General features: G+C 43.0%; 1 protein-coding gene and 1 long non-coding RNA gene across 4 annotated transcripts; one reads left to right on the top strand and one right to left on the bottom strand.

Annotated features, from left to right (window-relative positions):
* The first annotated feature begins 2,657 nt into the window (after nucleotides 1-2,657).
* LOC307024744 (uncharacterized protein) lies at nucleotides 2,658-7,284 on the top strand. Of its 3 annotated transcripts, XM_079659121.1 has the most exons (8): nucleotides 2,659-2,977; nucleotides 3,727-3,860; nucleotides 3,971-4,113; nucleotides 5,478-5,621; nucleotides 5,943-6,047; nucleotides 6,383-6,406; nucleotides 6,509-6,647; nucleotides 6,785-7,284. In XM_079659121.1, exons 3-8 carry the CDS (start codon nucleotides 4,016-4,018, stop codon nucleotides 6,989-6,991), a joined length of 717 nt encoding a protein of 238 aa, XP_079515247.1. In that variant the 5' UTR covers nucleotides 2,659-2,977; nucleotides 3,727-3,860; nucleotides 3,971-4,015; the 3' UTR covers nucleotides 6,992-7,284. The 3 variants fall into 3 exon arrangements, with proteins under 3 accessions (XP_079515248.1, XP_079515247.1, XP_079515246.1); XM_079659122.1 differs by lacking the exon at nucleotides 6,383-6,406 and having other exon boundaries at nucleotides 2,658-2,977; XM_079659120.1 differs by having other exon boundaries at nucleotides 2,684-2,977; nucleotides 6,383-6,647; nucleotides 6,785-7,140.
* Nucleotides 7,285-7,431: 147 nt separating this feature from the next.
* Nucleotides 7,432-9,994, bottom strand: LOC307024745. Its single transcript, XR_013803981.1, has 3 exons — nucleotides 9,741-9,994; nucleotides 9,449-9,603; nucleotides 7,432-8,065 (listed from the first exon to the last, which is right to left on the bottom strand). It is a non-coding gene; the product is annotated as an uncharacterized lncRNA (long non-coding RNA).
* Between the last annotated feature and the right edge of the window lie 14,642 nt (nucleotides 9,995-24,636).

Genomic DNA, 24,636 nt, shown 5'->3' with positions numbered 1-24,636 from the left:
TATCCTTAAGTACCTGTACAGGCAGCTGGTCTTTAGGACCCCCAGTTAAAGAAACAAAGCCCTTTGAAATAAAGGGTTTGAAGCAGGGATCAGGTACATCATCTTCCTGGGACATTTCTATGTCTGATAGGGAAACTCCTTTAATGAGTCCCATGCCTTTTGGCGTTTGAAAGCGTTGCGAAAATTGTTGTTTACGCTTTAAGAAATGACACCCTGAAATAAGGTGTCCTGTTTTATGGCAGTAGTTACACTCACGGGGCCCCCGTGGAGGTGATGGTGGTCCTCTAGACCTTTCAAAAGTTGTTGGGCCAAGATCAGTCCTTCCGGTTTGCGACTCTGTAGTTTTATCTGGGCGCAAGGGTGAAGAAAACAGTCTTGTGAGTGAGCATAAATTCCTCCGCTAAAACAGCTGCCTTGGCCAGTGAAGTGACCTTCTGTTCATTTAAGAATATCACCATCCTTTCAGGCAAAGAATTCTTAAAATCTTCCAAGAGAAGTAACTGACGAAGACTCTCAAAATGATCCTTCACTTCATTAGCAGCACACCATTTATCAAAGAGAATGCCCTTCTCTCGCGCAAACTCAACAAATGTCTGAGTAGCAGACTTTTTATGGTGTCTGAAATTTTGTCTGTAGGCCTCCGGCACAAGCTCATAAGCACGCAAGATCAACTCTTTAAGCACTTCGTACTGCAAGCTTTCTTCCAAAGAAAGTGAAGATACCACTTCCTGAGCTTTACCTACTAATTTGCACTGTAGTAGGATTGGCCACATGTCTTTAGGCCAGACTAGTGGGGTAGCAATCCTCTCAAAAGCACAAAAATATGAGTCAACTTCTGATTCTCTAAAAGTTGGCATCAAAGCAATATTTTTACTAATATCAAAACTTTTTGTATGAGAGACTGTATGCGAAGGTATTGACCTCCCAAATGTCTGCTCTGAAGAGATTCTCAGGGCATCAACTTCAAGCCGCTTTAATGTTATTTCTTTCTCAGCTTCTATCTCAAACTTACGAATCTGCAGTTTGTAATCATATTCCGCTCTACGCACCATTTCCTTCTCCTGGGCCTCCAGCTGAAGAAGGGCAAGACGAACCTTCAGTTTGGCATCACTACTTGCACCAACGCTACCCGGAGAGAAAGCCTCAAACCTAGGAAGCGTTGCAGGAGGAGCCTCAGGATTTACCTTGTCAATTCTAGGTGTAGCTAATACAGCCAGACTCTTATGTTCTATAAAGGAAGCACCAACAACACGTTCCCTATCATCATCATCAATAGATACATCAGCCCTAGGCTGAGTTGACATGCTTGGGATTAAAAGAATCTTTAACTCCTCTAGTTTTTGCATGATTTTCCCTCTTATCTCTTTTTTTACTTTATACTTGTCTACTGAAATGTTAAAGTGAGCTGCAATACATAACATGTCATCTTTGCAACAGGAATACAACTTATCAACACTTGGACTTTCAATAAAGTCCTGTAAGTCAAAACCCATTTTTCAGCCAATGTACAACACCTACAATGACTTCTCAATTATTGGTTGTTTTTAGCTCAGGAAAATAGATATTCCGGACGAGCCCCCATTTGTTACGTCCCCACTAAGGTCTAGGGGACCCGGAGACAATAACATACAACCAATAAAAATGAGGGAGTCAGTGTAACAGTTGACAAAAGGTTTATTTGTTGTAAACCCAGAATCGAACAGACATATACTTGAAACACTCGGTTGGTGAGGAGGAGGAGGAGGAGTCAAAGGATTGTGCCAAGCAAAAGAAACAAGCAGAACAAAACCAGGCCTATCTCTACATCTATCCTTTGAAACCAAAACTCAAACAAAAAAACCCTCACTAACTAAACTACAAAGAATTTGACAAAACAATATACAGGGGTGGCAACAATCCGCTAACCTAGTGTGTCTGAACATTAGTTAGCTACGTGGTGAGAAATGTACAGGGTACCCCAGACTTACCTAATTCCTCCACCTCTCAACACACACACTTTCACAAAGGTCAGACTTCCTGGGTATGGAATGCCATTTAAGCCAAAATTAAATAAATAAATAAATACATCAATAATTAAATAAATACATATATATATATAAATATGCCTATGAAATAAATTATGAAATAAATAAATGAGGCAATAAATATGTATACATGTACATTTAAATACACATTTATTTATTTCATGGGACTTTTATTTCATAATGAGACATTTATTTCAAGAGACTTTTATTTCATAATGACACATTTATTTATTTCAAGAGACTTGTATATCATAATGACACATTTATTTATTTCAAGAGAATCGTATTTCATAATGACATATTTATTTATTTCAGATGACTTGTATTTCATAATGACACATTTATTTATTTCAGGTGACTTGTATTTCATGATGAGACATTTCATGATGAGACATTTCCATTCCTTATATGCAAATGAACGGGGCGTGGTTAGCTCACAGATCCAGAGACCCAGACCAAAGCAACAGCACCACAACACTGACTACTCGAGAAGAGGAAGAAAATGGAGGAGAAGGACTTAAACATTTTTTTATAAACTATATAATAACTACTAAATGAAAATAAGGCGGGGCAGACAACATGGAAGATGTCGGTGGGCTCCAAGATGCTATGCTATCCTTAGCAGATCAAATTGATCAACACGGTTTACCAACAGATACTGTATTGGCCCATATTGAAGACTTTATCGAAGTACTCGGGCGGATAAGCGCTCTTCGAGATATCGACACGGATGACGAAGTTGTAAATACTTTGACACTGATTGAGCACCGTGTTCGTGTGGAAGATGTCCAAGAAGTTGGTTCAAGCACAGGTGCAGGACGCCCTCCTCTGGATATTCCATGCGATATGCTCGCTACCTATGTGCTGTCCGGTCTATAAACCCGAGAAATCGCGGATCTGTTTGGTGTGTCATCCCGCACAATTCAGAGGAGATCGGTCGAAGAAGGCCTAAGGTGAATTACTTGAGCTAACGTAAAATCAAATTATTGCTCTATCGAGCTAACGTCATACAAATAACGAGCCCATAGAAATAGAATACGAGTATACTACTATACTCATATTCTATTTATATGGTCAGCCCGCTACAACTGTCACTATGGCAACGGTACACATACAAATGGCCGCCGCTCTGACCATCCTGCATTATCTTAAAATATAATACATCCATTATCCTGCTACGTTGATTTGAATGGGAATGTCCGTTCTACTCCTATTTTATTTCTATGGACGACACTGGTGGGCAAAAACTTGTATAATACAGTTAACAAAATTAAAACATGATTGACAAACAATTATTTAGTATTGTGTAGCAATATGATACGAAGAAATGGTTGAAATGGAGTATATATGTTAGACTGGTGGATGTTCGTCAACGTTAGCCAAAACGTTTATGTTGACGTTGCACACAAGTTAGGTCAGTTATTATTAATAGCTGCTCTGTCAGATATGACTATTGTTACACCGAAATCTGTTTGTATCGTGAAATTGCGGTTTTTGTTTATTCATCAAAAATGACTAAAGTCAGAGATGTTAGAATCTTGATACACGTGAAGTTGCAGCCACTGTATAAATTAATGTTAAGATAACTGGAGTTGTGTTCATGCTAACTGTTACACCTAACTAACGTTGCTGTTGCTTATGTAATAAATAAATAATTGAAGTGACATTACACATATATATGTTTTATGTTTTTCTACTGTAGAAAATCAGACCTATACTCTTCAATTAACGATGACGATGTAGATGCCTTGGTGATGGAGATTCAGCGCACTAATCCGAATGCTGGATATAAAATGATGCTGGGACATCTACGGTCCAGAGGTATACACATTCAAAGTAAAAATAAACAGTTTTTGTTTAACCTCAATGTTCAACCCAATTCCAAATGACGTGGGTTTAGCCAGTCGCCAATTTGAATAAACAAATAAATCTCCTTTTTCAATCAGGGCATCGAGTAAGGAGTGGAGAGAGTGGATCCAGGAGCAATCTTGATGCGAAGGTTAACCCTCCAGACTACAAGGCGTCGTCAGTACAATGTTCCTGCACCAAATAGTCTATGGCACATAGACGGTAATCACAAGCTGATCAGGTCAGTTTTTCCTGCTGCTTTTTGAGCTGTGTCCATCATAATCTAGTAGGCCACTGCTCTTGAACTCCTGTACTCAAGTGCTGCAGTGCTGCAGTTCTTTGTTCCAAGCCTGTACCACACCACCTGAAATCACTAAATAGTAACATCATGTGAGAAAACAGAGGTGAAGGTGTGATTGCTGAAATAAGTAGGCCTATCTACAGACATTGCACCCTTGGAAGTATTGAGTGTGAGACCAATTTGAAGGCTGAGGAAAAAGTAACATTAAAAGATATACGGCCAGGTCATTAATACTTAAAGATGCCTTTATCCTTTTTTAATACAAAATATAACAATGAGGGTTCTGTATGTTAGTTAGTTGAGGATATGAATTGAACTCCTTGTCTACTCATTAGATAATAATTGAGTTTGAATTTCAAACAAAAACACAATTAGATGCTACTAAAGGTACAGTCCTTGCATGGGGGCAAGCCCTCTACCACATACATCCTAGCTAAATATGAGCTCTTCTGATAGTACCATAATGTCAGTGGTGTCCAATTTTATCCGCAAAGGGTTGGTGTGAATGTGTTCCAACAAAGCAGTGACACATGAACTCACAACTAGTTGGTGCACTGGAATCGGGTGTTTCTCTGCTTGGTTGAAATGCACCCACACTGACCCTTAGTTGGGACATCCATGATGTATTTTAACAAATGTGTGTAAGCTTTGACATACAAAATTATTTATAAGCATTTTCAAAGGTATGAACATGATCCAGAATATGTCTCAATTCCAAACAGTACCATGAAATCATATGTTCACATGTTCACATGAAATCACATGTTTCCTCTTCATATTTACTCTGTTAGGGCACTGTATTAGCACCTGAGGTGGTCAAATCAGTTTTAGCCTACTAACAATCTCAGGACCCATTGGTAAAGTCCTTTTACGGAGATTAGCCTACCGGAAACCAACATTTTAGCACCTTGTGTGATTCCATCTTCAGTAGAGATGAGAGGTTAGATGTTGGAAAAAGGTACTTTAAAATATAAATGTTGTTCACCCAGCTGACAAATCTGCTTGCCTTGGTAAAGTAAATTAAACCATTGAATTTGCTTATTTATGTACAACTTTTTTTAACTTAAAGAAGGTTAACATGCAATGTACGATAATGTTGCATATTGCAATGGCAATAATGTTTTGTGATATTGCAGGACATGTTGCTATTGCAATATCCAACGTTATCACCCAACCTGCCACAACCATACCCCTCCAACCCTATTCTTAACATAGCTTAATGAACAAGATGTGCCTTTATCAACTGTGATTTGGACATGAGGCCCCAATTCAATAACCAATTAATCCTGTTATATTTCACACAGATGGAGGATTGTTGTTCATGGTGGCATTGATGGATTCTCCAGGCTAATTGTGTACTTAAGTAGTGCCACCAACAACAGAGCTACAACTGTTCTTGAAGGCTTCTTGTCTGCTGTTGGCCAATATGGCGTGCCATCTCGAATTCGGTATGTAATGTCCTACAAATGTCTAATAAATGAAGTACAATGAGACTTATTTGACTAAAATGTATTTTAATAGCATTTGTAACACAGGTACAATTATCAAAAAGAAAATGAGTGTTCGGAATTTCAAACAAGTGTAATGAAGGTGCTCTTCGGTAATCTTAAAACAGAGCTGGGTTACAACCCACGCAGAACGGCACAAACAGCCTTCTTCAGGGTATGCTTAGACCCTGTAGAAGGCTTTCCGAGAGAAGACCTTTCTTTTGAAGGTACAATTATGTTGGATAGTCATCTTCAGATAAATGTACTTTTTTCCCCTTACAGATCTGACAAGGGGGGTGAGAATGTTAGGGTTGCTCATTTCATGGTCCAAACACAAGGGGAGAACAGGAGCTCTCATATTACTGGACGGAGTGTTCATAACCAAAGGTATGGAGGATTTAAAAAATATAAATTATTAAAGTACAATGAAACCGAGAGAAAAAGCACGTCTGTCCACCCTCACAAAACAATACTTACATTCAGGCGGGGCAGGGGGTGATAGCGGGGCGTTTTACTGGCAGTTCATAACAAGTTCATTGGTCACTACCTAAAATCCAGCTCTCACTTCGCTCATCATTTTGTTCACACTCCAGTCTGAACATAAGTGTTAATCAGCCATTACTAGTAGAACCTTGTACAACTTTTCCATCCTGCTAACTGTTGAATAATTTGACCTGCCAAAAATACAATATAAAGGCTGTATTTCATTCTTTCTTTTACAGAATTGAGCGCCTTTGGAGAGATGTGTATGAAAATGTTCTTGATCTGTTCTACACAATATTCATCCAGCTGGAGGCCCAAGGATTACTCAATCCTGACCAAGAGATTGACCTGTATGCACTACACAGGTGCTTCATGCCACATATTCAGCATCATCTTCAGTGTTTCAAGGAGGCATGGAATCACCATGGGCTGAGGACTGCAAGCCACCGTTCACCTTTACAGTTGTGGTTACTAAACAACAGAGAGGGACAAGATTTCTCACAGGTAAACAACGTTTTTTAGATGATGTAATGTATGCCATCTTATTCCCTGGCTCAATTATTTATTTAAAATACATGCAAAATGACCCACATTGTAATTGATTACACATTCTGAACGGCTTTATTCCTTTCGTATGTCAGGTTGGTGAGGATTATGGTGTGGACTGGGAAGGACCACATACCCCCTGTGCATCTAATGTCTTTGTTCCTGAGATCAAGCTCCTGCGCCCATTGAGTGAACAAGATCTTGTGGCCCTACCAAACCCCCATGTTCCTTTCAGTCAGGCATTGGCAGTTTATCTTGAAACTGTTCAAACCCTCAGAGTTATGTTGAACCCAGAACCTTAGGTCAGGCAACATTTTCTTCGCACGATTTCAGCAGTGGTGGAAGAAGTACTTAAAACCATTACTTACGCAAAAGTACCAATACAACAATGTAAATTACAAGTCAAAGTACAGACATACGATCAACAAAAATGTACTTTAAGTATCAGCAGTAAAAGTACATGTTGTGCAATAAAATAATAATAAATTCTGATGCAGCATGTTACTGTTGGAGCTGCTCTCATTCCTTTAGCTGTGTATTCCTCTCTACTCCTTCTTTTACATGCAAAAGCACACTTGCATGCACATACTGAAGGATATGAAAATGAAGGATTGAAGAGCGACACGATGGAAGGAAGCCGAGAGCAGGGAACAGAGAGATGGTTGTGTGGTGACGTTGAAGGGAAATCATAAAGGTGGATGACCATTAATCCTTCAGTCCTACAGATCTTTTGTTGTACAGATCTTTAGCAGCAAACCTTTTGTTCCCAAAATACCAACCACACTCCATTCCCTCTCTGCCTCTAAAACGTTATCCTTTAGTTTTTCTCTTTCAGCTTTATAGATGTTCCACATTTTCTTTAACTCCACAGTTCCTACACTTGTCACTGTTACTTTTCCCCATGACATGCAGCGTACCATTCAATGCTGTGTGATTTATTCTGAGTCGAGCTATCATCATTTCCTCCCTTCTGTTTCTTTCTTTATAAATATGTGTCTGCTGGCAGACCAGCAGACCAGCATTTATCTATCACCAGCTTATGTCAGTATTAAATATACAATGTACTCTGGTAACTATCAAAATAAAGACATTGTATAGTGTTCATAACAGTATTTTTATTTAATAAATTATACCTAATACAATAATATTACAAAAAAAACTTACATCTAAATAAATATATCATCTAAAATAGATGCATTTGATTTAAAAATAACAAATATAATTCAAAATGTAAACAGCAACAAAGAAATTATAAACATTATTTTTCTTGTTAATATCCATTATCTTCTCTGTTATGTATCTTCCGGTCTTTGCCAATCTGGACAGCATTTCTTGGTCCTCCACGTCTTTCTCGTACAGCCACTGCTTGAAGCAAACTGAAAATAAGAAACAACAATGTTTTAACAAATCGTATTAAATTATGTGATGATAGAACTGCAAACAGAATAGCTGTAACTTTAACTAAATAAATAACTCAGTTACCTCTAATCATTAACCCATGTTTGTATCATTGAGTTAACATACATACATACATACATACATGCTAAACTCTTATTGCACTTTTGGCAATGAGCATTTTCCACCTCAAGACCAAGCCCCCAGGAAGTGCGCCGGACTCTGAGGAAAATATTCGTTGTGTCCAAACGGCGGTACTACAATTTCCTTATCAGTCTGTGACGTCCACCGGCCCAGAAATACTTTTTCCCCTTGACTAACATTGGGAAAGAGACGTCTGTAAATCGGTGGATAATTTTTTTGAAACTAAATAAACTACCCAGTATGAACTATTGTATAGCCCTAGAATCATTAAGTCCTTAAAATTGTAAAATGCACTAAAAGCCGAATCTAGATTTATTCTCTCTCTCCATTCATTCTAGTGAGCCGAGAGTGTGTGCTCGGGGGGGCGGGGCTTAAGGGGCGCATGCTCTGTGAGCGCACAAACGGGTTCTTCTGCTCTGACAGCCAGGCATGCTGGGTAATCTGTGACGTTTCGCTCTCTCAAAAGTTGGGCCATTTTGACTTCATGCGCCAATGGGCAGCTCTCATAGGAAAGAATGAGACCCCGCCTCCCACGCTGTATCCAGTTCTTATTATACATCCATGCTCAAGACGGGTAACATAACTACCCTCGGGGCGCTTAGTTCTCTCCGCCATGTGTTTGAGTGCGCACACGTGTATGTGTGTGTGTGTGTATGTGTGTGTGTGTGTGTGTGTGTGTGTGTGTGTGTGTGTGTGTGTGTGTGTGTGTGTGTGTGTGTGTGTGTGTGTGTGTGTGTGTGTGTGTGTGTGTGTGTGTGTGTGTGTGTGTGTGTGTGTGTGTGTGTGTGTGTGTGTGTGTGTGTGTGTTGCATGCATGTAGCAGGTTCTGTGTGTAAACTGCCCCACCCCCTCGCACACCGACAGGGGAGAGAGATCTCTCGTCCGGATTGGAAAGATCGAAAATAAATCATAGACGCACTTTGTAGTCTTTTTGCATATTAGAAACGGAGTTGGCGACAGTAAGACTGAGATATAATGTTTGTGTAGATATAATACATATGACATCTATTTTTTAAATGTCTCTAGTACCGATAAAAAGATCAATAACGTTGGACGTTAACGGTACCACGGTGTTTAATAATTCAGCCCCGGGCCCCGTTAATACTGGGGCTCGGTACCCATCCCTAGTTTTAATTATTACATCATCAATATTACATTTCAAATAACCAAGTACTTGGTATCTCACAAAGCGCAAGTGGCTAGTGTTGCTAAGAACATACCTGGTGATGGTGGTGATGGTGGCTCTTTGCTGCAGGATCTGGTCGATGTCCTCCTAACAGAAGCGATTGCCTTCGTCGTTCTCGTCCATGATGGCGGCGTAGGCTCCTTTCCTCAGGAGGTCCTCGATCTCCTTCTTGGAGAACTGCTGGACCGGCTAAAGGCGACGCAGAGAGACATTTACACAAGTGGATTTAGAAAACTCTTTTTGAAATTAAACTAAGCGTACTGCAACAGCGACTGACCCAAAAAAGACTTGGCATCTAGAAATATGACAGATTTTCTTTTTCTCACCCCGTTGTTGTTGCCTTCTTTGTTCCCACTCGTGCTCTGCAGGACAGCACGGTCCAGCCCGAGCTTCAGACTAGCTTTATCCAGCTTTTCCCTCTCATAGTTTCTAGTGATCAGACGGTACACCTTCACCGCCTTAGACTGGCCAAAACGATGACACCGAGCTTGAGCCTGAAATAAAAAATTAAAAGAGGGGTCAAAAGAGCAAAGTTTTTAAGCATTAAATGGGAAAATATACACTTAAAGAACCGAGGGAATAAACGGAAAGACTGTTGTTGTTGTAGCCCTATTGAACTATCTTTAGGACAGACAGAGCAGATATATATATATCGTACCTGCAGGTCATTTTCAGGGTTCCAGTCAGAGTCGAATATCACACAGGTGTCCGCAGCAGTGAGGTTCACAAGCTCTTGATCAGGTGTTTGATGTGGGCTGGCATGATCCTTTCTGCAGCGATAAATAAAGAAAACAAAGAAGACCTTATTAATAATAGTAATGATGGTAACAACAATAATATTAGTATATTAAGAACCAGTTTAAGAACCAGTTAGTGTCAATGTTGTGGTGCTGTTGCTTTGGTCTGGGTCTCTGGATCTGTGAGCTAACCACGCCCCGTTCATTTGCATAAAAGGAATGGAAATGTCTCATCATGAAATGTCTCATCATGAAATACAAGTCACCTGAAATAAATAAATGCGTCATTATGAAATACAAGTCATCTGAAATAAATAAATATGTCATTATGAAATACGATTCTCTTGAAATAAATAAATGTGTCATTATGATATACAAGTCTCTTGAAATAAATAAATGTGTCATTATGAAATTAAAGTCTCTTGAAATAAATGTCTCATTATGAAATAAAAGTCCCATGAAATAAATAAATGTGTATTTCAATGTACATGTATACATATTTATTGCCTCATTTATTTATTTCATAATTTATTTCATAGGCATATTTATATATATATGTATTCATTTAATTATTGATGTATTTATTTATTTATTTAATTTTGGCTTAAATGGCATTCCATACCTGGGTGCCTCCTTTATGGTCGGCCCTGGCTGCTGATCGGCCAGCTGAGGGTGATGGGATCCAATCAGCCATCAGATTCAGGTGCACAGGTAGATTCCGATCAGCTGCTGATTAGCTGTGCAGAAGACAGGGAGAAGAGAGAAACACAGGAGGGAAAGAAAACCCCACAAGTACAGCCTGCCTGGCACGTAACACAGACAAACAGACAGAACTTGAGAAAGGAGGAAAAAACGCCTATGGATACACCTGTTATTTGTTCATAAAATGTGTATATAGGTTCATGCTACCTCAATCAAACGTTCACATTATCATAGTGACATCCCATGTATAATGTAGCGACCCTGCAGTGCTGAACTGGGAGAGACTCACAAGGGGATTGTTGGGGGGAAGACGTTGCCCTAGTTAGCCGGATAGGGCGGGGAGAAAAAGGGGGTGGGGTTTACAAGTGACCGGAAGAGGGTCAAGCTACGGCGGGAGAGCTAGTGAGGGATCCTGGGAGAGCTAAGAGACAATACCGCTACCTATCTTTGTTGTTTTGGGCAGTCTTCCAACCCCGGGGTTTAGTCTGTTTGTAGGGTAATAAAACCCGGATAAATTACAGCCATCGTTTCCTCCTCATTTAAGTAGTTAGCCACCCGTGCGGCGGAGCCGCGAACGCTACATTGGTGTCAGAAGTGGGATCTCCCCAGCCCCCAGTCCCGACTCCCCGCACTACAGTTGGCTAACTACGCTAGCATCGCTAGCCACCGCCGGAGGACCGAAATGGCTGAACACGGTGAGAACACGGACTTATATGCCCCATACACCCCCCCAGAAACACCACGGAGGAAGCCAACCAGCGATGCACAGGTGGTAAGGAGAAAGGAAAAAAAAACAACCTACTCACCCCTTGCTACACTGCTGACGGACCTTCCGGAGGAAATAAAAGGAAGTCCGGTTAAGTTTGCTGCAGCCACCGGATTGCTGACTGAAAGAGCAGATGTAAACAAAGACACGTGTGGACCGGCTCCGGTGGATGCCCAACCAAAATCTATCCCGGAGTTGGAGAGAGACATAACGGCAAGTAAATGGGGTGGCCAACAAAAATCTATCCCGGAGTTGGAGAGAGACATAACGGCAGGGAAATGGGGTGGCCAACCAAAATCTATCCCTGAGTTGGAGAAAGACATTACAGAAAGTCTAGAGAGGAACGTTTTATGCAGAAAATGAGCATTGCAATGGAGCGTGCTTTGGGAAATGTTCTCAATAACTCAAAAAGTGACATTAAATCCATGAGGGGAGGGGAAGCACAAGATGTTGGGGCTAAACCTCATGAGCCCTATTGCAATGTAAATTCTAACCATGCTACTGACAATGCCAGTGTGAGCTCCGAACCTGCTAACGTTAAGGATGCTCATATCACTGTTGATGTCCCATGTCCAACAACAACCCCCCACCCAAGTACATGCCCCAAAGCAAATACCTACACCGCCAATGGACTCGGCCAAGGTAGCTCCCTGACTGCGGGCTCGGCTAGTCCCTCTACTACCAATAGCCAAACCAGCGATGTGGTAGCTGCTCTGACCACCGCCCTCACCACGGCATTGATGAATGTGCAGGGACCGACACCTTTCCCCAGGGAAGGCCAGCTAAAGGTCGGACGCTATGATGGGCTCACTTCATGGGAAACATACTGGGCCCAGTTCAACCTCCTAGCGACTGCGAATGGCTGGTCCCCTGCAAAGAGAGCAGTCCATTTAATATCCGCCCTGGAGGGTGAAGCTAGAAAAGTACTACTTGATGTGACTGCTGCTGATCTTGAGAACCCACTAGCTATTTCCAGAGCACTGGAGAGACGTTTTGGAAACACTGCCCCTGCAGTTGTGATGCGGCAGAGGTTTAATGAGCGGATGCGGGGTCCTGGAGAGAAGCTAGGAGTTTTTGCAGCGGAACTGCGCTACCTGGCTCAAAGAGGATTCCCCGATTTCGATGATGCAACCCGCTTGGTGCTAACGAAGGAGGCATTCATCCGTGGCCTGCAGCCCATCCCATTACGGCAGCAAGTCCGGCTCGCAGACCCACAGACCTTGGGAGCAGCTCTAGAGAAAGCACTGGTGGTGGAGAACATCTTCCTGGAGGGTTTTGAAAATGGCTCCACGCAGACATTGACACGACCTAAGGCTCAAACGTATAAGCCTCCTAGACCCAACCCTCCTCCGCTCGGCACAGAGAGCCCACCGTTGCCCCCAGAGGGTCGACAGAGTCAAGCCTGCTATAATTGCCACCAAAAAGGCCATACATGGCGCTTTTGTCCAGCTCCTGTCACCGCTCCGGAGGGTTCAGCGCCGGGAAACGGGCGGGGCTCGGTGTAGAGGGGAGTCGACCGAGCCAACCCTTGCCCCCCAGAGACTGTGACACTCAACCGGTGATTAGAATACTCCACCTCCCCTCTGCTCACGCCCTTTGCTCCCTTGACACCTTCCCCACAGACTGCTGCAGAATACCTGTACTGGTCAATGGTCAAGGGACCCATGCCCTGCTGGACTCAGGCTCCACTGCAACTGTTCTACACCCGGATCTCCTGCCAGCCGGAACTCAACCCCAAGCCACCGAGGTCCCTCTTATTACCATCACCGGGGGAGAGGCTCCCATGCTGGGGAGGTGTGAAGCACACATCCAAGTAGGAGCATATTCAGTGCGGCAACCGGTCTGGGTTGCAAAACTCAGAGAGAACTGTGTGATTGGACAAGACTTTCTGTTTAGGGCAAGAGCAACATTGGATTTTAACGCACAAGCTATTACCTTTCCAGGCGGGGAGTCTATCCCCTTCCTCAAGGAGGGCGCCGGGGACGTTGTAGTGCAGGGAGACCCACCAGGTTGGCTGGATCCTCCACAGTGGGGGCCCCCTTTCGCAGAGAGCCCTATTCCCCCACTGGATGAAAACCACCCACCATCAGACTCGGTGGTACACGGCCAGCCACCGGTACCGGCCATTGTACAGACCGCAACTGTAACCCCCGAGGCTGAAATGGAAGCCGCAGCGAATTCAACGGTCGCAGACCTTTGGGAGGAGAATCGGGAGGGCCTGACCTCAGATCAACAGGATAAGCTCTGGGACCTTTTGTATAAGTATCGACACAGTTTTTCCACCCACCCCAACGATGTAGGCTGCACACACTTGGTCCAGCACTCTATCAACACAGGGGACGCACAGCCAATCCGGCAACGGCCTAGGCGAGTCCCCTACGCCCGCCAAGCAGCTGCTAACCAAATGATACAAGAGATGAAAGAGGCTGGCATTATCGAACCTTCAGAAAGCCCCTGGGCTTCCTCGGTCGTAATGGCCCCAAGAAAGGCCGGAGGCTGGAGGTTTTGTGTCGACTATCGGCCGTTGAACGACAAGACTGTAAAAGACTCCTATCCACTGCCTCGGATAGATGAGTCTCTTGACTATGTGGCTGGCTCTGCATGGTTTTCCTCTTTGGACCTCCGGAGCGGTTATTGGCAGGTGGCCATGGCCCCAGAGGACAAAGCCAAGACTGCCTTCACCACAGGACGTGGCCTGTGGCAGTTTACAACCATGCCATTCGGGTTGTGTAATGCCCCAGCAACATTCGAAAGGCTAATGGAGAAGGTCCTCGCTGGTGTGCCCCCGGAGCGTTGTCTCATCTACTTGGATGATCTCCTCGCACATGGACCCAGCTTTGACTCCGCGCTCGAGAACCTGAGGGAGGTTTTAGAGCGGATCAAGGGTGCAGGCCTAAAGCTTCATCCTGGGAAGTGCATGTTGCTGCGACGTGAGGTCTCCTTCCTGGGGCACAGAGTCAGTGGAGCCGGCATCAGGACGGAACCGGACAAGGTTGGAGCCGTCCGGGACTGGCCCACCCCCACAGATATCCACCAGCTGAGGTCCTTTTTAGGATTAGCGTCCTACTACCGGCGTTTTGTGGCGGGATTCTCGACGGTCGCTGCGCCTATGTTCAGCTTGATGCGCAAGGACACACCCTTTAAGTGGGGACCTGACCAGGATGCAGCGTTCCAACAGCTGAAGCGCGTATTATGCGAAGACCCGGTGCTGGTTGCCCCTAACCCAGAGCTGCCATTCCTCCTTGACACGGATGCCAGCAACACGGGCATTGGCGCTGTACTCTCGCAGTTAACCCCAGAAGGAGAGCGGGTTGTTGCGTATCACAGTCGCACCCTTGATAAACCGGAGAAGAACTACTGTGTAACTCGCAAAGAACTGCTGGCGGTGATTGATGCTGTGGGGCATTTCAAGCATGTCCTCTGTGGCCTCCCATTCATCATCAGAACCGACCATGCTGCGTTGAAGTGGCTTATGTCCTTTAAGGAACCGGAAGGACAAGTAGCAAGGTGGATCGAACAGCTCCAGGCTTTTCAGTTCACCATACAACATAGGGCTGGAGAAATTCACACAAACGCAGACAGTCTCTCTCGCCGGCCGTGCGCCCCAGGTTGTTCCCACTGTGACCGTGCTGATGAGCGGGAAGCGGTGAACCTGAACCCGGGGATGGTGGTCTGTCGGGCCCTCTTACCCAACAATGTGAATAGGTGGAGAGAGATGCAGCTTGAAGACCCTGACCTTAAAATGGTCATGGGATGGCTGGAGTCCGACGTGCGGCCGCCTTGGGATGAGGTGGTTGCCCTCTCTGCCACCGTCCGAGGACTCTGGTCTCAATGGCCGGGAGTGGAACTCCAGGAAGGAGTCCTGAAGAGGTGCTGGCGGGAACCCGCCACCGGAGAGGAACGCTGGCAAGTCGTTGTACCTAAAGACCTCCGCAAATAAGTGCTCCAGGTGCATCATGGATCCCCTGGAGTTGGACACTTCGGAGTAACAAAGACGTTGCGGCGACTAAGACAGACATTCTATTGGGGCCTGAGCCGGAGGGATGTTGAGGACTACTGCCGCCGCTGTGATGCCTGTACGGCTCGTAAAGGACCCCAGGGCCAGTCCCGTGCACCCTTGCAGCAACATTGTGTGGGGGCACCGATGGACCGAGTAGCCGTCGATATACTGGGGCCACTCCCCCGTACTACTGGAGGGAATCGGTATGTGCTAGTCGCCATTGACTACTTCACAAAATGGCCGGAAGCGTATCCCCTGCCTGACCAAGAGGCAACCACCGTAGCAGAGGCCTTGGTGCAAGGGATGTTCAGCCGCTTTGGCACCCCCTCTGAGCTTCATTCCGACCAAGGACGGAACTTTGAGTCACAGGTTTTCGCAGCAATGTGTAGCCAGCTTGGCATTAAGAAAACTAGGACCACCCCACTTCACCCACAAAGCGACGGTTTAGTGGAACGGTTCATGAGGACCTTGGGTGCTCAGCTGGCCCTCACCACTGCCCCGGATCAAAGTGACTGGGACCTGCAGATACCCCTCATCCTCATGGCTTACCGCAGTGCAGTCCAAGACTCAACCGGCTGTACTCCGGCGTTGTTGATGTTGGGCCGGGAGCTCAGAACGCCACCGGAGTTGATGTATGGACGGCCTCCGGATGCACCTGATGCCTTGGCTGGTCCGGAGTATGCCAGGCGGCTGCAGGATCGTCTAGAAAAGGCCCACAGCTTCGCCAGAAACCAGTCTCAACAGGCAGGTGTCCGCCAAAAGCGGGTCTATGACGTGCACGTCAAAGGTCAGGATTTCCAGGCTGGGGACCTTGCCTGGGTGTATGGACCAAAGAGAGTGAAGGGCCGTTGCCCCAAGCTGGATAGCACATGGGTTGGCCCTTGCTACGTGGTCGAGAGAGTGGGGGAGGTGGTTTATAGGGTCAAACTGGTTCCCAGAGGGCGCACAGTGGTACTGCACCGGGATAGGATGGCACCTTACAAAGGGGACCAACAGCCAGCCTTTCCTGTGACCCCTACTAGAGCACGGCGCGGGCCCCCCCACCGAAGGAGAGACCCACCGATGCAGCCACTGGATGTCCTTCAAGGGGAGGTGGTGACCCCGCTGGGAGCAATAGTGCCACGGAATACTACTCCACAAGTGAATCATGGAGTAAGGAGGTCGCAGAGGGAGCGACGGATGCCGGTTCGCTTTCAAAGTGTTGCTCTACCTCGGGGACGAGGAATTACCGGGGGGGGCAATGTAGCGACCCTGCAGTGCTGAACTGGGAGAGACTCACAAGGGGATTGTTGGGGGGAAGACGTTGCCCTAGTTAGCCGGATAGGGCGGGGAGAAAAAGGGGGTGGGGTTTACAAGTGACCGGAAGAGGGTCAAGCTACGGCGGGAGAGCTAGTGAGGGATCCTGGGAGAGCTAAGAGACAATACCGCTACCTATCTTTGTTGTTTTGGGCAGTCTTCCAACCCCGGGGTTTAGTCTGTTTGTAGGGTAATAAAACCCGGATAAATTACAGCCATCGTGTCCTCCTCATTTAAGTAGTTAGCCACCCGTGCGGCGGAGCCGCGAACGCTACAATATATTTCCAGCTTTCAAATTGTTTCGTTGTGCATGTTTGTGTTACCTATATAAAAAATAATATCATTTTCAAAATCCGTTTTTATGTGATTTTGTGTCCAAAATGTTCATATAGTATCTCAAAATGAAAAAAATAACTATAATCAAAAACCAGGCTCTCAAATCTTTAAATAAAGCACATTTAAAAAAAAAAAAAAAAAAAAAAGGAGGGAAAAAACGTGTCTTTAGGTAAAAGTTAAGCTAACATTACTAATTATAACCACATCAAGCTAAAATCATTAAAAAACATAACGATTGAGACTTCTACAGACAAAGCTTGAAATGTCACCTCTTTTGTGACATATTCACACTTTTAAGTGCAAGGGAACATGATTAAAAAGTGACCGTTAAACTAGCTGTTAGCTAGGCTGTACCGCTTTTAAAATATATCATCAAAGTATACAGTTGGTAGCAGGGAAATCAAAAATACACATCAACTTTTGTATTTCAGGGACCGTTTGTGTTTAATATATGTTAAGAAACTTACCATAAAATAGCAGGATGGCACAGGAGAGTGATAACATGCGGCTCTGTCATCCAGATCTCAGAGTCAGAGAATCCAAATGGCGCATGTCCCCGGTCGTACAGCGCATTTGCTGAGAAAGTACGGCATGCACTTTGGGACAATCCACGCGTTTTAAATAACTTTACCATTTAAATACAACACAACATGGTAATGTAATCCCAAAACGTTGAACTTTTACATAAATGCAATTAAAGTCTCTTGATTTAATTGTTAAAAATGCATTTACTTAGTAGTTTCAACATAGAAAAAGCAATTAATGCAAACAACATGCATATTTCATTTCTTAGAGTGTATGTGATTTGCGTCCAATGTGTGTCTTTATTGTCAACTATGTTGCACCTCATTTTTTCAAATTTAAAATGACATCAAGTTTGTCCGTGACATAGTTGACAAACTGAGTCGTGAAAACATTGTTTCCCTTCAAATAATAAAAAAAAAGGAAGTTTAAGCTTTGCAACTAGTGGATATGTTACACTGAGGAATATACTAACTTGAACCACTGATTGTTCTATTGAGAAAGGACACTTTTTTTTTACAGTTTTGTTGATGTGAAATGTACCCTAATACATATACATACATGTATATATACATATATTATATACATCATATATAAACATACTTATATGTATGCAAATATTGCTAATGCCATTGTTTTAAAGTTGTTGTACATAGTCCTAAGTCTCAAATGCTTAAATTGTTTATGGAGGCATTACAATGTAAGACTGGTAAATGAACAATGAAAACTCCAGTTTATTTTGCATTAAGTCATACTGGGATGTTTGCTGAAATTGATTACATGTGGCACAGCCCTACCTAGAAAAATTCCACCAGTTGCCACTGGGGACACATATTTATGTATAAAAAACGTCAAAAAGTGCATTTCGCATAGTAGGTGACCTGTAACACAAATTAGACCTTACCCAAATAGTGTATAAAGGAACAACGTCATTCGGTTTAAGGAACTACTTTATACACACTATAATACAGTGAATGTTAGGCTCTGTTTGTTTGCTGTTTTTCATTCATAACATTTCTGACCACAGACTATGTAAATAACATTAAAACATGGAAACTAACTTCCATTTAAGGAGATCTTTTTTAAATGGATTGACTTGATAGATTTTCATCATTCACAATTCAACATAAAAATGTTACTGTTACTGTAGCATTAAGGGACCCTATGTTGTACAATGAAAGGGTAGGGGATGAATTATGTGAGAGAGGGCCCTCACAAGTATTAGAAGTACCAACACAAGAGTGTGTGTGAGCATTTGTCTATCCTGATGTTTTTCTACAAAAAGATTAAGTGTGAATATAATTAGGAGAACAAAACTCTGTCCCTCTCTCTATTAATCCCATATTGCCTTGTCTTGATAAAACCATGTACAGAACTAACTGTCTCTCTGTCTCCTTTCTTCTCTCCTGCAGCACAGTAAACGTAAGCCTGTGGACACAAAGAGTCCAATTAATGTGGAGAGCCTCCATGCTCATCATTAGCTTCTCCATTAACCCCTTGAAACCTCCTCCCTGCTGCTGCATTAATGAGTGGGGTGGGGCTACAATTAGGACCACTTGTCTGCGGATGCCTTTTGCCTGCACACACATTTTAATTATACATGAAACAGCAGCATGGAGAGCGCACACAGCAGGAGAGCATGAGTGATATCAGAGATCAGCATGTCTGCCTCGCTTAGCTGTAAAGCTACTGTCACTCCCATATTCATTGCCGCCATGATAAAATGTATTTCCTCTAGACCAATTGTGCCAACCTTTAAGCGAGGATTGTGATATCCTCAGTGTCAGTGTCAGTTAACCCAGGGGTTCCCAAAGTGGGGGTCGCGAGAGACCCTGAGTGGGGGTCGCGAGATGATAACAAAATAAAAAATAAAAAAAACGGACTAGCCATCTGTTTAATTTCCCTGCAACGAGGCTTCCCCTTTGACAATCCACTCAAACTTTTTCATACCAAGGACAATTAACCAATAAAAAAACACTCACGGACCACCTCACTCCACAAATATCCAAAAACAATAGGCCTGCTTACCACTCCCACAGTATAACAAATTACAGCCTAATAATGAAAGCTTAACCTTCTCTACATCGCCTCGTTCACACAATAAATAAAATACAACTACAGATCATATAAGCATTTAGTTCAAATGCGATTTAAAATGCTCTCAGGTTTTACACCTCTTATATAATGTAGACTACATTTATTACGGAGTTAATGTCCATCAGACTCACAGATCGTTGGCTACTGAGAGATATGCAAACACACCGCATGTAGTACGACACAAACCTCCGCTGTGGATTTTCAAAACAAAATACAGTAAAACTATGGTCGCAGTCCCAAGTTTAACTCTCTTCTTCTTCTTTCGTGTAACGTCAGAGGTCCAACTCGGTGTCGTGTAGCCATGCCCGCATCTCTGGTCCTACGTCGAAGAGGCTGGCTTCCGAGGTCGGTCTATATAAAGGGCAGGTGGTGGTTTAACTCTCTGAGGCCTGCATGGTCTGCCTACAAAACAAAAATAAAAACGTTTATGCAGCCCCAACAACAGCCTCTGATCTTCAACAGACTTCATGCAATGCTTCATTGGATGCATATATTAGATAATAATCTCTATCTCACTCCTAAAACATCTAAATCTACTTTCAACATGGATAAATGTTCATGAAATAGATCCATTGTTTGTTCTATAAGCTTCTTGAAATCCAAAAAAACACATCGTTTTTCTAGAACAGATTACAAATCGCCTGAAAATGGTACAAACAAGTGGTAACATGTTTGAAGAAGGTGTTGCGCTGGGCTACATGCAATCGAAAGTGAAACTTAAGCTCGCTCTGTTGTGGAGATATTCCCGCGAGAGTGCGGAAAACTTAAATGAACCCCCCCCCCCGTTGACAGTGGGTTGCGAGTCTCTGGCACTGTTATTTTGGGGGTCGCGGGCTGAAAAGTTTGGGAACCCCTGCTCTAACCTCTTAAGCACTGGGCCTATTTTTCAGTGCTCAGGCTCGAAAATGGCATGCCCAGAATTAATGAGTATATCTTTACAACTAAAAAGGGGTATATGAATAATCTTGTTATCAAAGCAATGATACACCTGTGAGTTGGCTGTAGAAATGTCAGAATCAAAAATATAGATGTTGCTTTGTCCGAGTCAATTCAGATTAAACATAGACAATTCTAATCTCCGCCTAAAAAAAACACATTATTTATAGTGAAAACCAGCCTTGAATGATGGAATAGTAGAAACTATAGGGATCCAAACCACATATATCATAAGTACCCTGTGTCAGGATAGAAGCAAATTTTGTGAAACTTGACAATTTTTAGAATATGTTGGCACAGGTAGGTCCAGCCGGACTCACCTTTGGATACATTTGGTTACCATCAGTGCCATTTGACCTTTCTCAGGTACTACATTTTATTTAATTGAAATATCACTATAGGTATTGAAGGATTATTTGAATTATTTGAAGTATTAAAGTAACGTGTTATGGCAGGAAAGTTAAAACTAGTATATTCATTTTAAAGTCACCTTATATATATTCATGTGTGTTAAATTTGAAGGGACAAATTATATTTTCCCTCCCCAATATATTGAGGTGAAGTCTTTGTGTTCAGAGAGGGATGTGAGCAGGGGACATCCTTGTTTGGGGATAGCTCCAAAACTCTGGAATGTTTCCCTCATAAAAGAAGAGGGTGCGTTACACATGCTTAGGGCAAATGTGTGTGTTTTCATTGCAGTAAATATATGTGCTGCGTGATTACTGTTCAACTATCTCGGTTTTTATTCTTTCATGTGTGGGTACTAAATGGCTACAAACATTGTGGAGAAATTAGCTTAAACATGTTTTATTACTCTATAGGAAATGGAAGCAGCTTTTATGACAGGGACAAGAGAGCTGGGGGAAGGGACATTCTTCTTAAGATTTTCAGCATGTCAATTATCTGGGAAATCTACTTGTTTTAAATAGATGTGTGTGGTTAATTACTTTGTATTAATAATAACAGTATGTGTAAAGGAAGCTGGAAATATGCAATGTGAAACCTTTTATTTGAAGTAAGGATGTGAACAATAGCTCAAATGGGTGGAAAGGCTGCAGGACAAATGAGTGTGTTCTCTATATTGGGCCTGTGTGAAGTTTGACTATTTGAAAAGCATCTCTAATACTACTTAAGAGCATAGGTAATGTGTTCCTCGTTATTATTGATATAAAAGTAATTTACATGTATTATGTATATTTAGCCAACTATAACAACTATATCTTAAAACATACTTTTAACTTGTGTGTGGTAACCTGAGGGGGGGAGATGGACTCAGGGACCAAGGGCCATAAAGGGGATTTGTGTGTGCTGGCTACAAGATGTGAAATAAGATAAGGAAACTTGTTGTTTAGAGCAGGTTCGTTCCAGACACCAAAAGGTGTCTGGTTTTCGTCAAACTGAAAGAGACTTTTTGTTTCCGGGTGTCTTCTGCTGTGTCGCACTGATTGGGTGCGACAGGCCATGTGTTGGTCTCTCCCAATAAGATGACCTCTGGGGGAAAGCACGCACACACCTCCTCCTGTGTTTTTAGTATGAAAGCCTGTGTTTTCCTTTGGTTCGATCTCTTTTTCTTCAGGCTGACCAGAGAGTAAGACAGGAGAAAGAGCAGGAAGTACTTCCTTTGTATTTGTATTGTTACTTTGTATCATTAAAACAAGATTATTGTTTAACTTGCATTCTGGTGTTTCTTAAGGCGAGACACTACAGGTGAATAGGGTACTTTTTTTAACTTAAAGATATCAGCTAGAAATTTGTCCAGTTAATGACTTACAATAAGGCAATTGTTTTTTGTATTACAAGTTTTCAGAAATAGCATGTTTAAATATGCAAATTAGCCATACTCTCATTAAATATGCGCATATTTTAACACATTTCAGGAAACGATTTTTTTTTATTGGATAAAGCCAGGTTCAAAATTCTTGTTTCATTTTGTTGTCATATTAGAATTGAAGGCTTTTACAGAAGGGATTTTTTATATCTCTTTTTATCACTAAATAAATCAGAAAATACTGTCAACAGCCCTAAAATATCAATTTTCGCCATGTTTTTAGGTATAAAATGTTATATAATTCAGACTATGAATGATAAATGAACAAACCCTTCTGTAAAAGCCTTCAGAATATGGATAGGAATATAACTGGAAGGTTTGGTGTGTCTACGTGCTACTGAAGTGGAAATTTTGTGCTCAGAGTAGGAGAAAAAACTCATTTTGAGAAAACGACCTTTAAAGATATGTATTGTCAAATTCCATATTTTTTTTATTGGAAGACACTATTTTCAGACACAATATCTAATCTAATACTTACAACAACAACAATATAGAACATATAAAACACAATACAACTGAAAACTGAGTAACACAGTATGTACCTGATGAACAAAACCACAGTAACACACACACACTACGACCACAGTAACACACGCACTGCAGAACTGCCACCCTAGTCCATGCCTGCTCCATAAGTAGGCCCCTCCTGCATCTCCTGCTGATGTCTTTTCACCTTTTTTGCTGTGCTTAGACTCTTGCGCCTATATTTCAAACTAGTAGATGTAATGGCCTCAGCTTTTGAAATTCTCAGCAAATCACTTTGTCTCATTGCGCTGACAGTAACAGCTGTGCTCTGGAGCCACAACTTCTCCATAACAGCCAGCATGGCAGAGGCACCTTCATTAAAGGTTGAGATGGCCATACTTGCAGCTGCCTCAACCCTGCTTTTCCCCACAAAGACAGTTTTTGGACACCGCGCCCATATCACAGAGTTGAGGCACTCATTGGCATTTTGAGTACCTCCATGCTGCATTCTCTGGAGCAGGCTGTCACTTGACATGCGGTGGTACACAGGGATAAGCTTCTCCCCCACCTCTCGCTTTAAAAAGTTTCCAGCATGTTCTTTGTGGCTACCAGGTGTTTCCCCATTATCCTCTGCTTTCCTATACCAACACCAGGAGGGATTGCACCTGGTGTGTAAGGGGCTGTCATCAGTAGACATGCCGTGGAGGAGACCTGCCCATATTTCTCCCTTCATTTTATCGATTGAACCCTGGTTGTTGAGAATTGCCCCCCTGTAATAATTTTGCAAAGTTTTGCATTTCTTTGCAGTCAGCTTCCCTACACCCTTCCCTCCTAACTTTTTCTGTGAACTCATTTTTCTGAGTGCTGTACCCATTCGCTTGTGGGCATGATTAATGCACTCTAATTTCACCACTTCATGCCCAGGGTATGGGTTCAGTGCAACCACCTCCCTAAATGCTGCGCTATCCCCATCTGACAACATCTCTGTGTACCGCACCTGGTGGCGATTCACAGACCTGGCCCACATCCTCTTGGCTGACTCCTGCTCCATTGCCTTGCTTGACCCTGCAAAGTTTCTTGCACAATCACTATGTGTCTGTCGCCAACTGTCATACTCCTCTTCTGTAATCTTTTGCTCTTGCTTGGCATTTCCCTTTAGAGCACAAGCATGGCAATAGGATGATAGGATTTCAAAGTCTATCACCAATCCAGTAAGGATGTCAATGCACACACCGATCCCATAATGGGATGTGAAGCCTCGCTTTTGCCATGTGCCATCAAATGACACGCTGATGTTTATAACTGCCTCTGCATCCTCCCTCAGCAACTCTGCAACATCTGGGTCCACATCTGCATAAGCCTGCCTGACCTGCTCCCTTGTCCTGTGAAGTGACTCCAGGCCTCTCTCTATTTCTGCCACTAATAAGAGAAAAAAATAAGTCAACTGAATGTCCTGATAAGTTATACTCTAAATTCAATAGTTCAAGTTTTCTTGGTCTCAATCCTGTTTCTATACCTGTCACTCTCTTGTCATGTC

Source organism: Notothenia rossii (genome assembly GCF_949606895.1).
Source record: "Notothenia rossii genome assembly, chromosome: 11".
Classification (NCBI taxonomy): Eukaryota; Metazoa; Chordata; class Actinopteri; order Perciformes; family Nototheniidae; genus Notothenia; species Notothenia rossii.
This window is presented reverse-complemented; position numbering and strand designations above follow the sequence as displayed.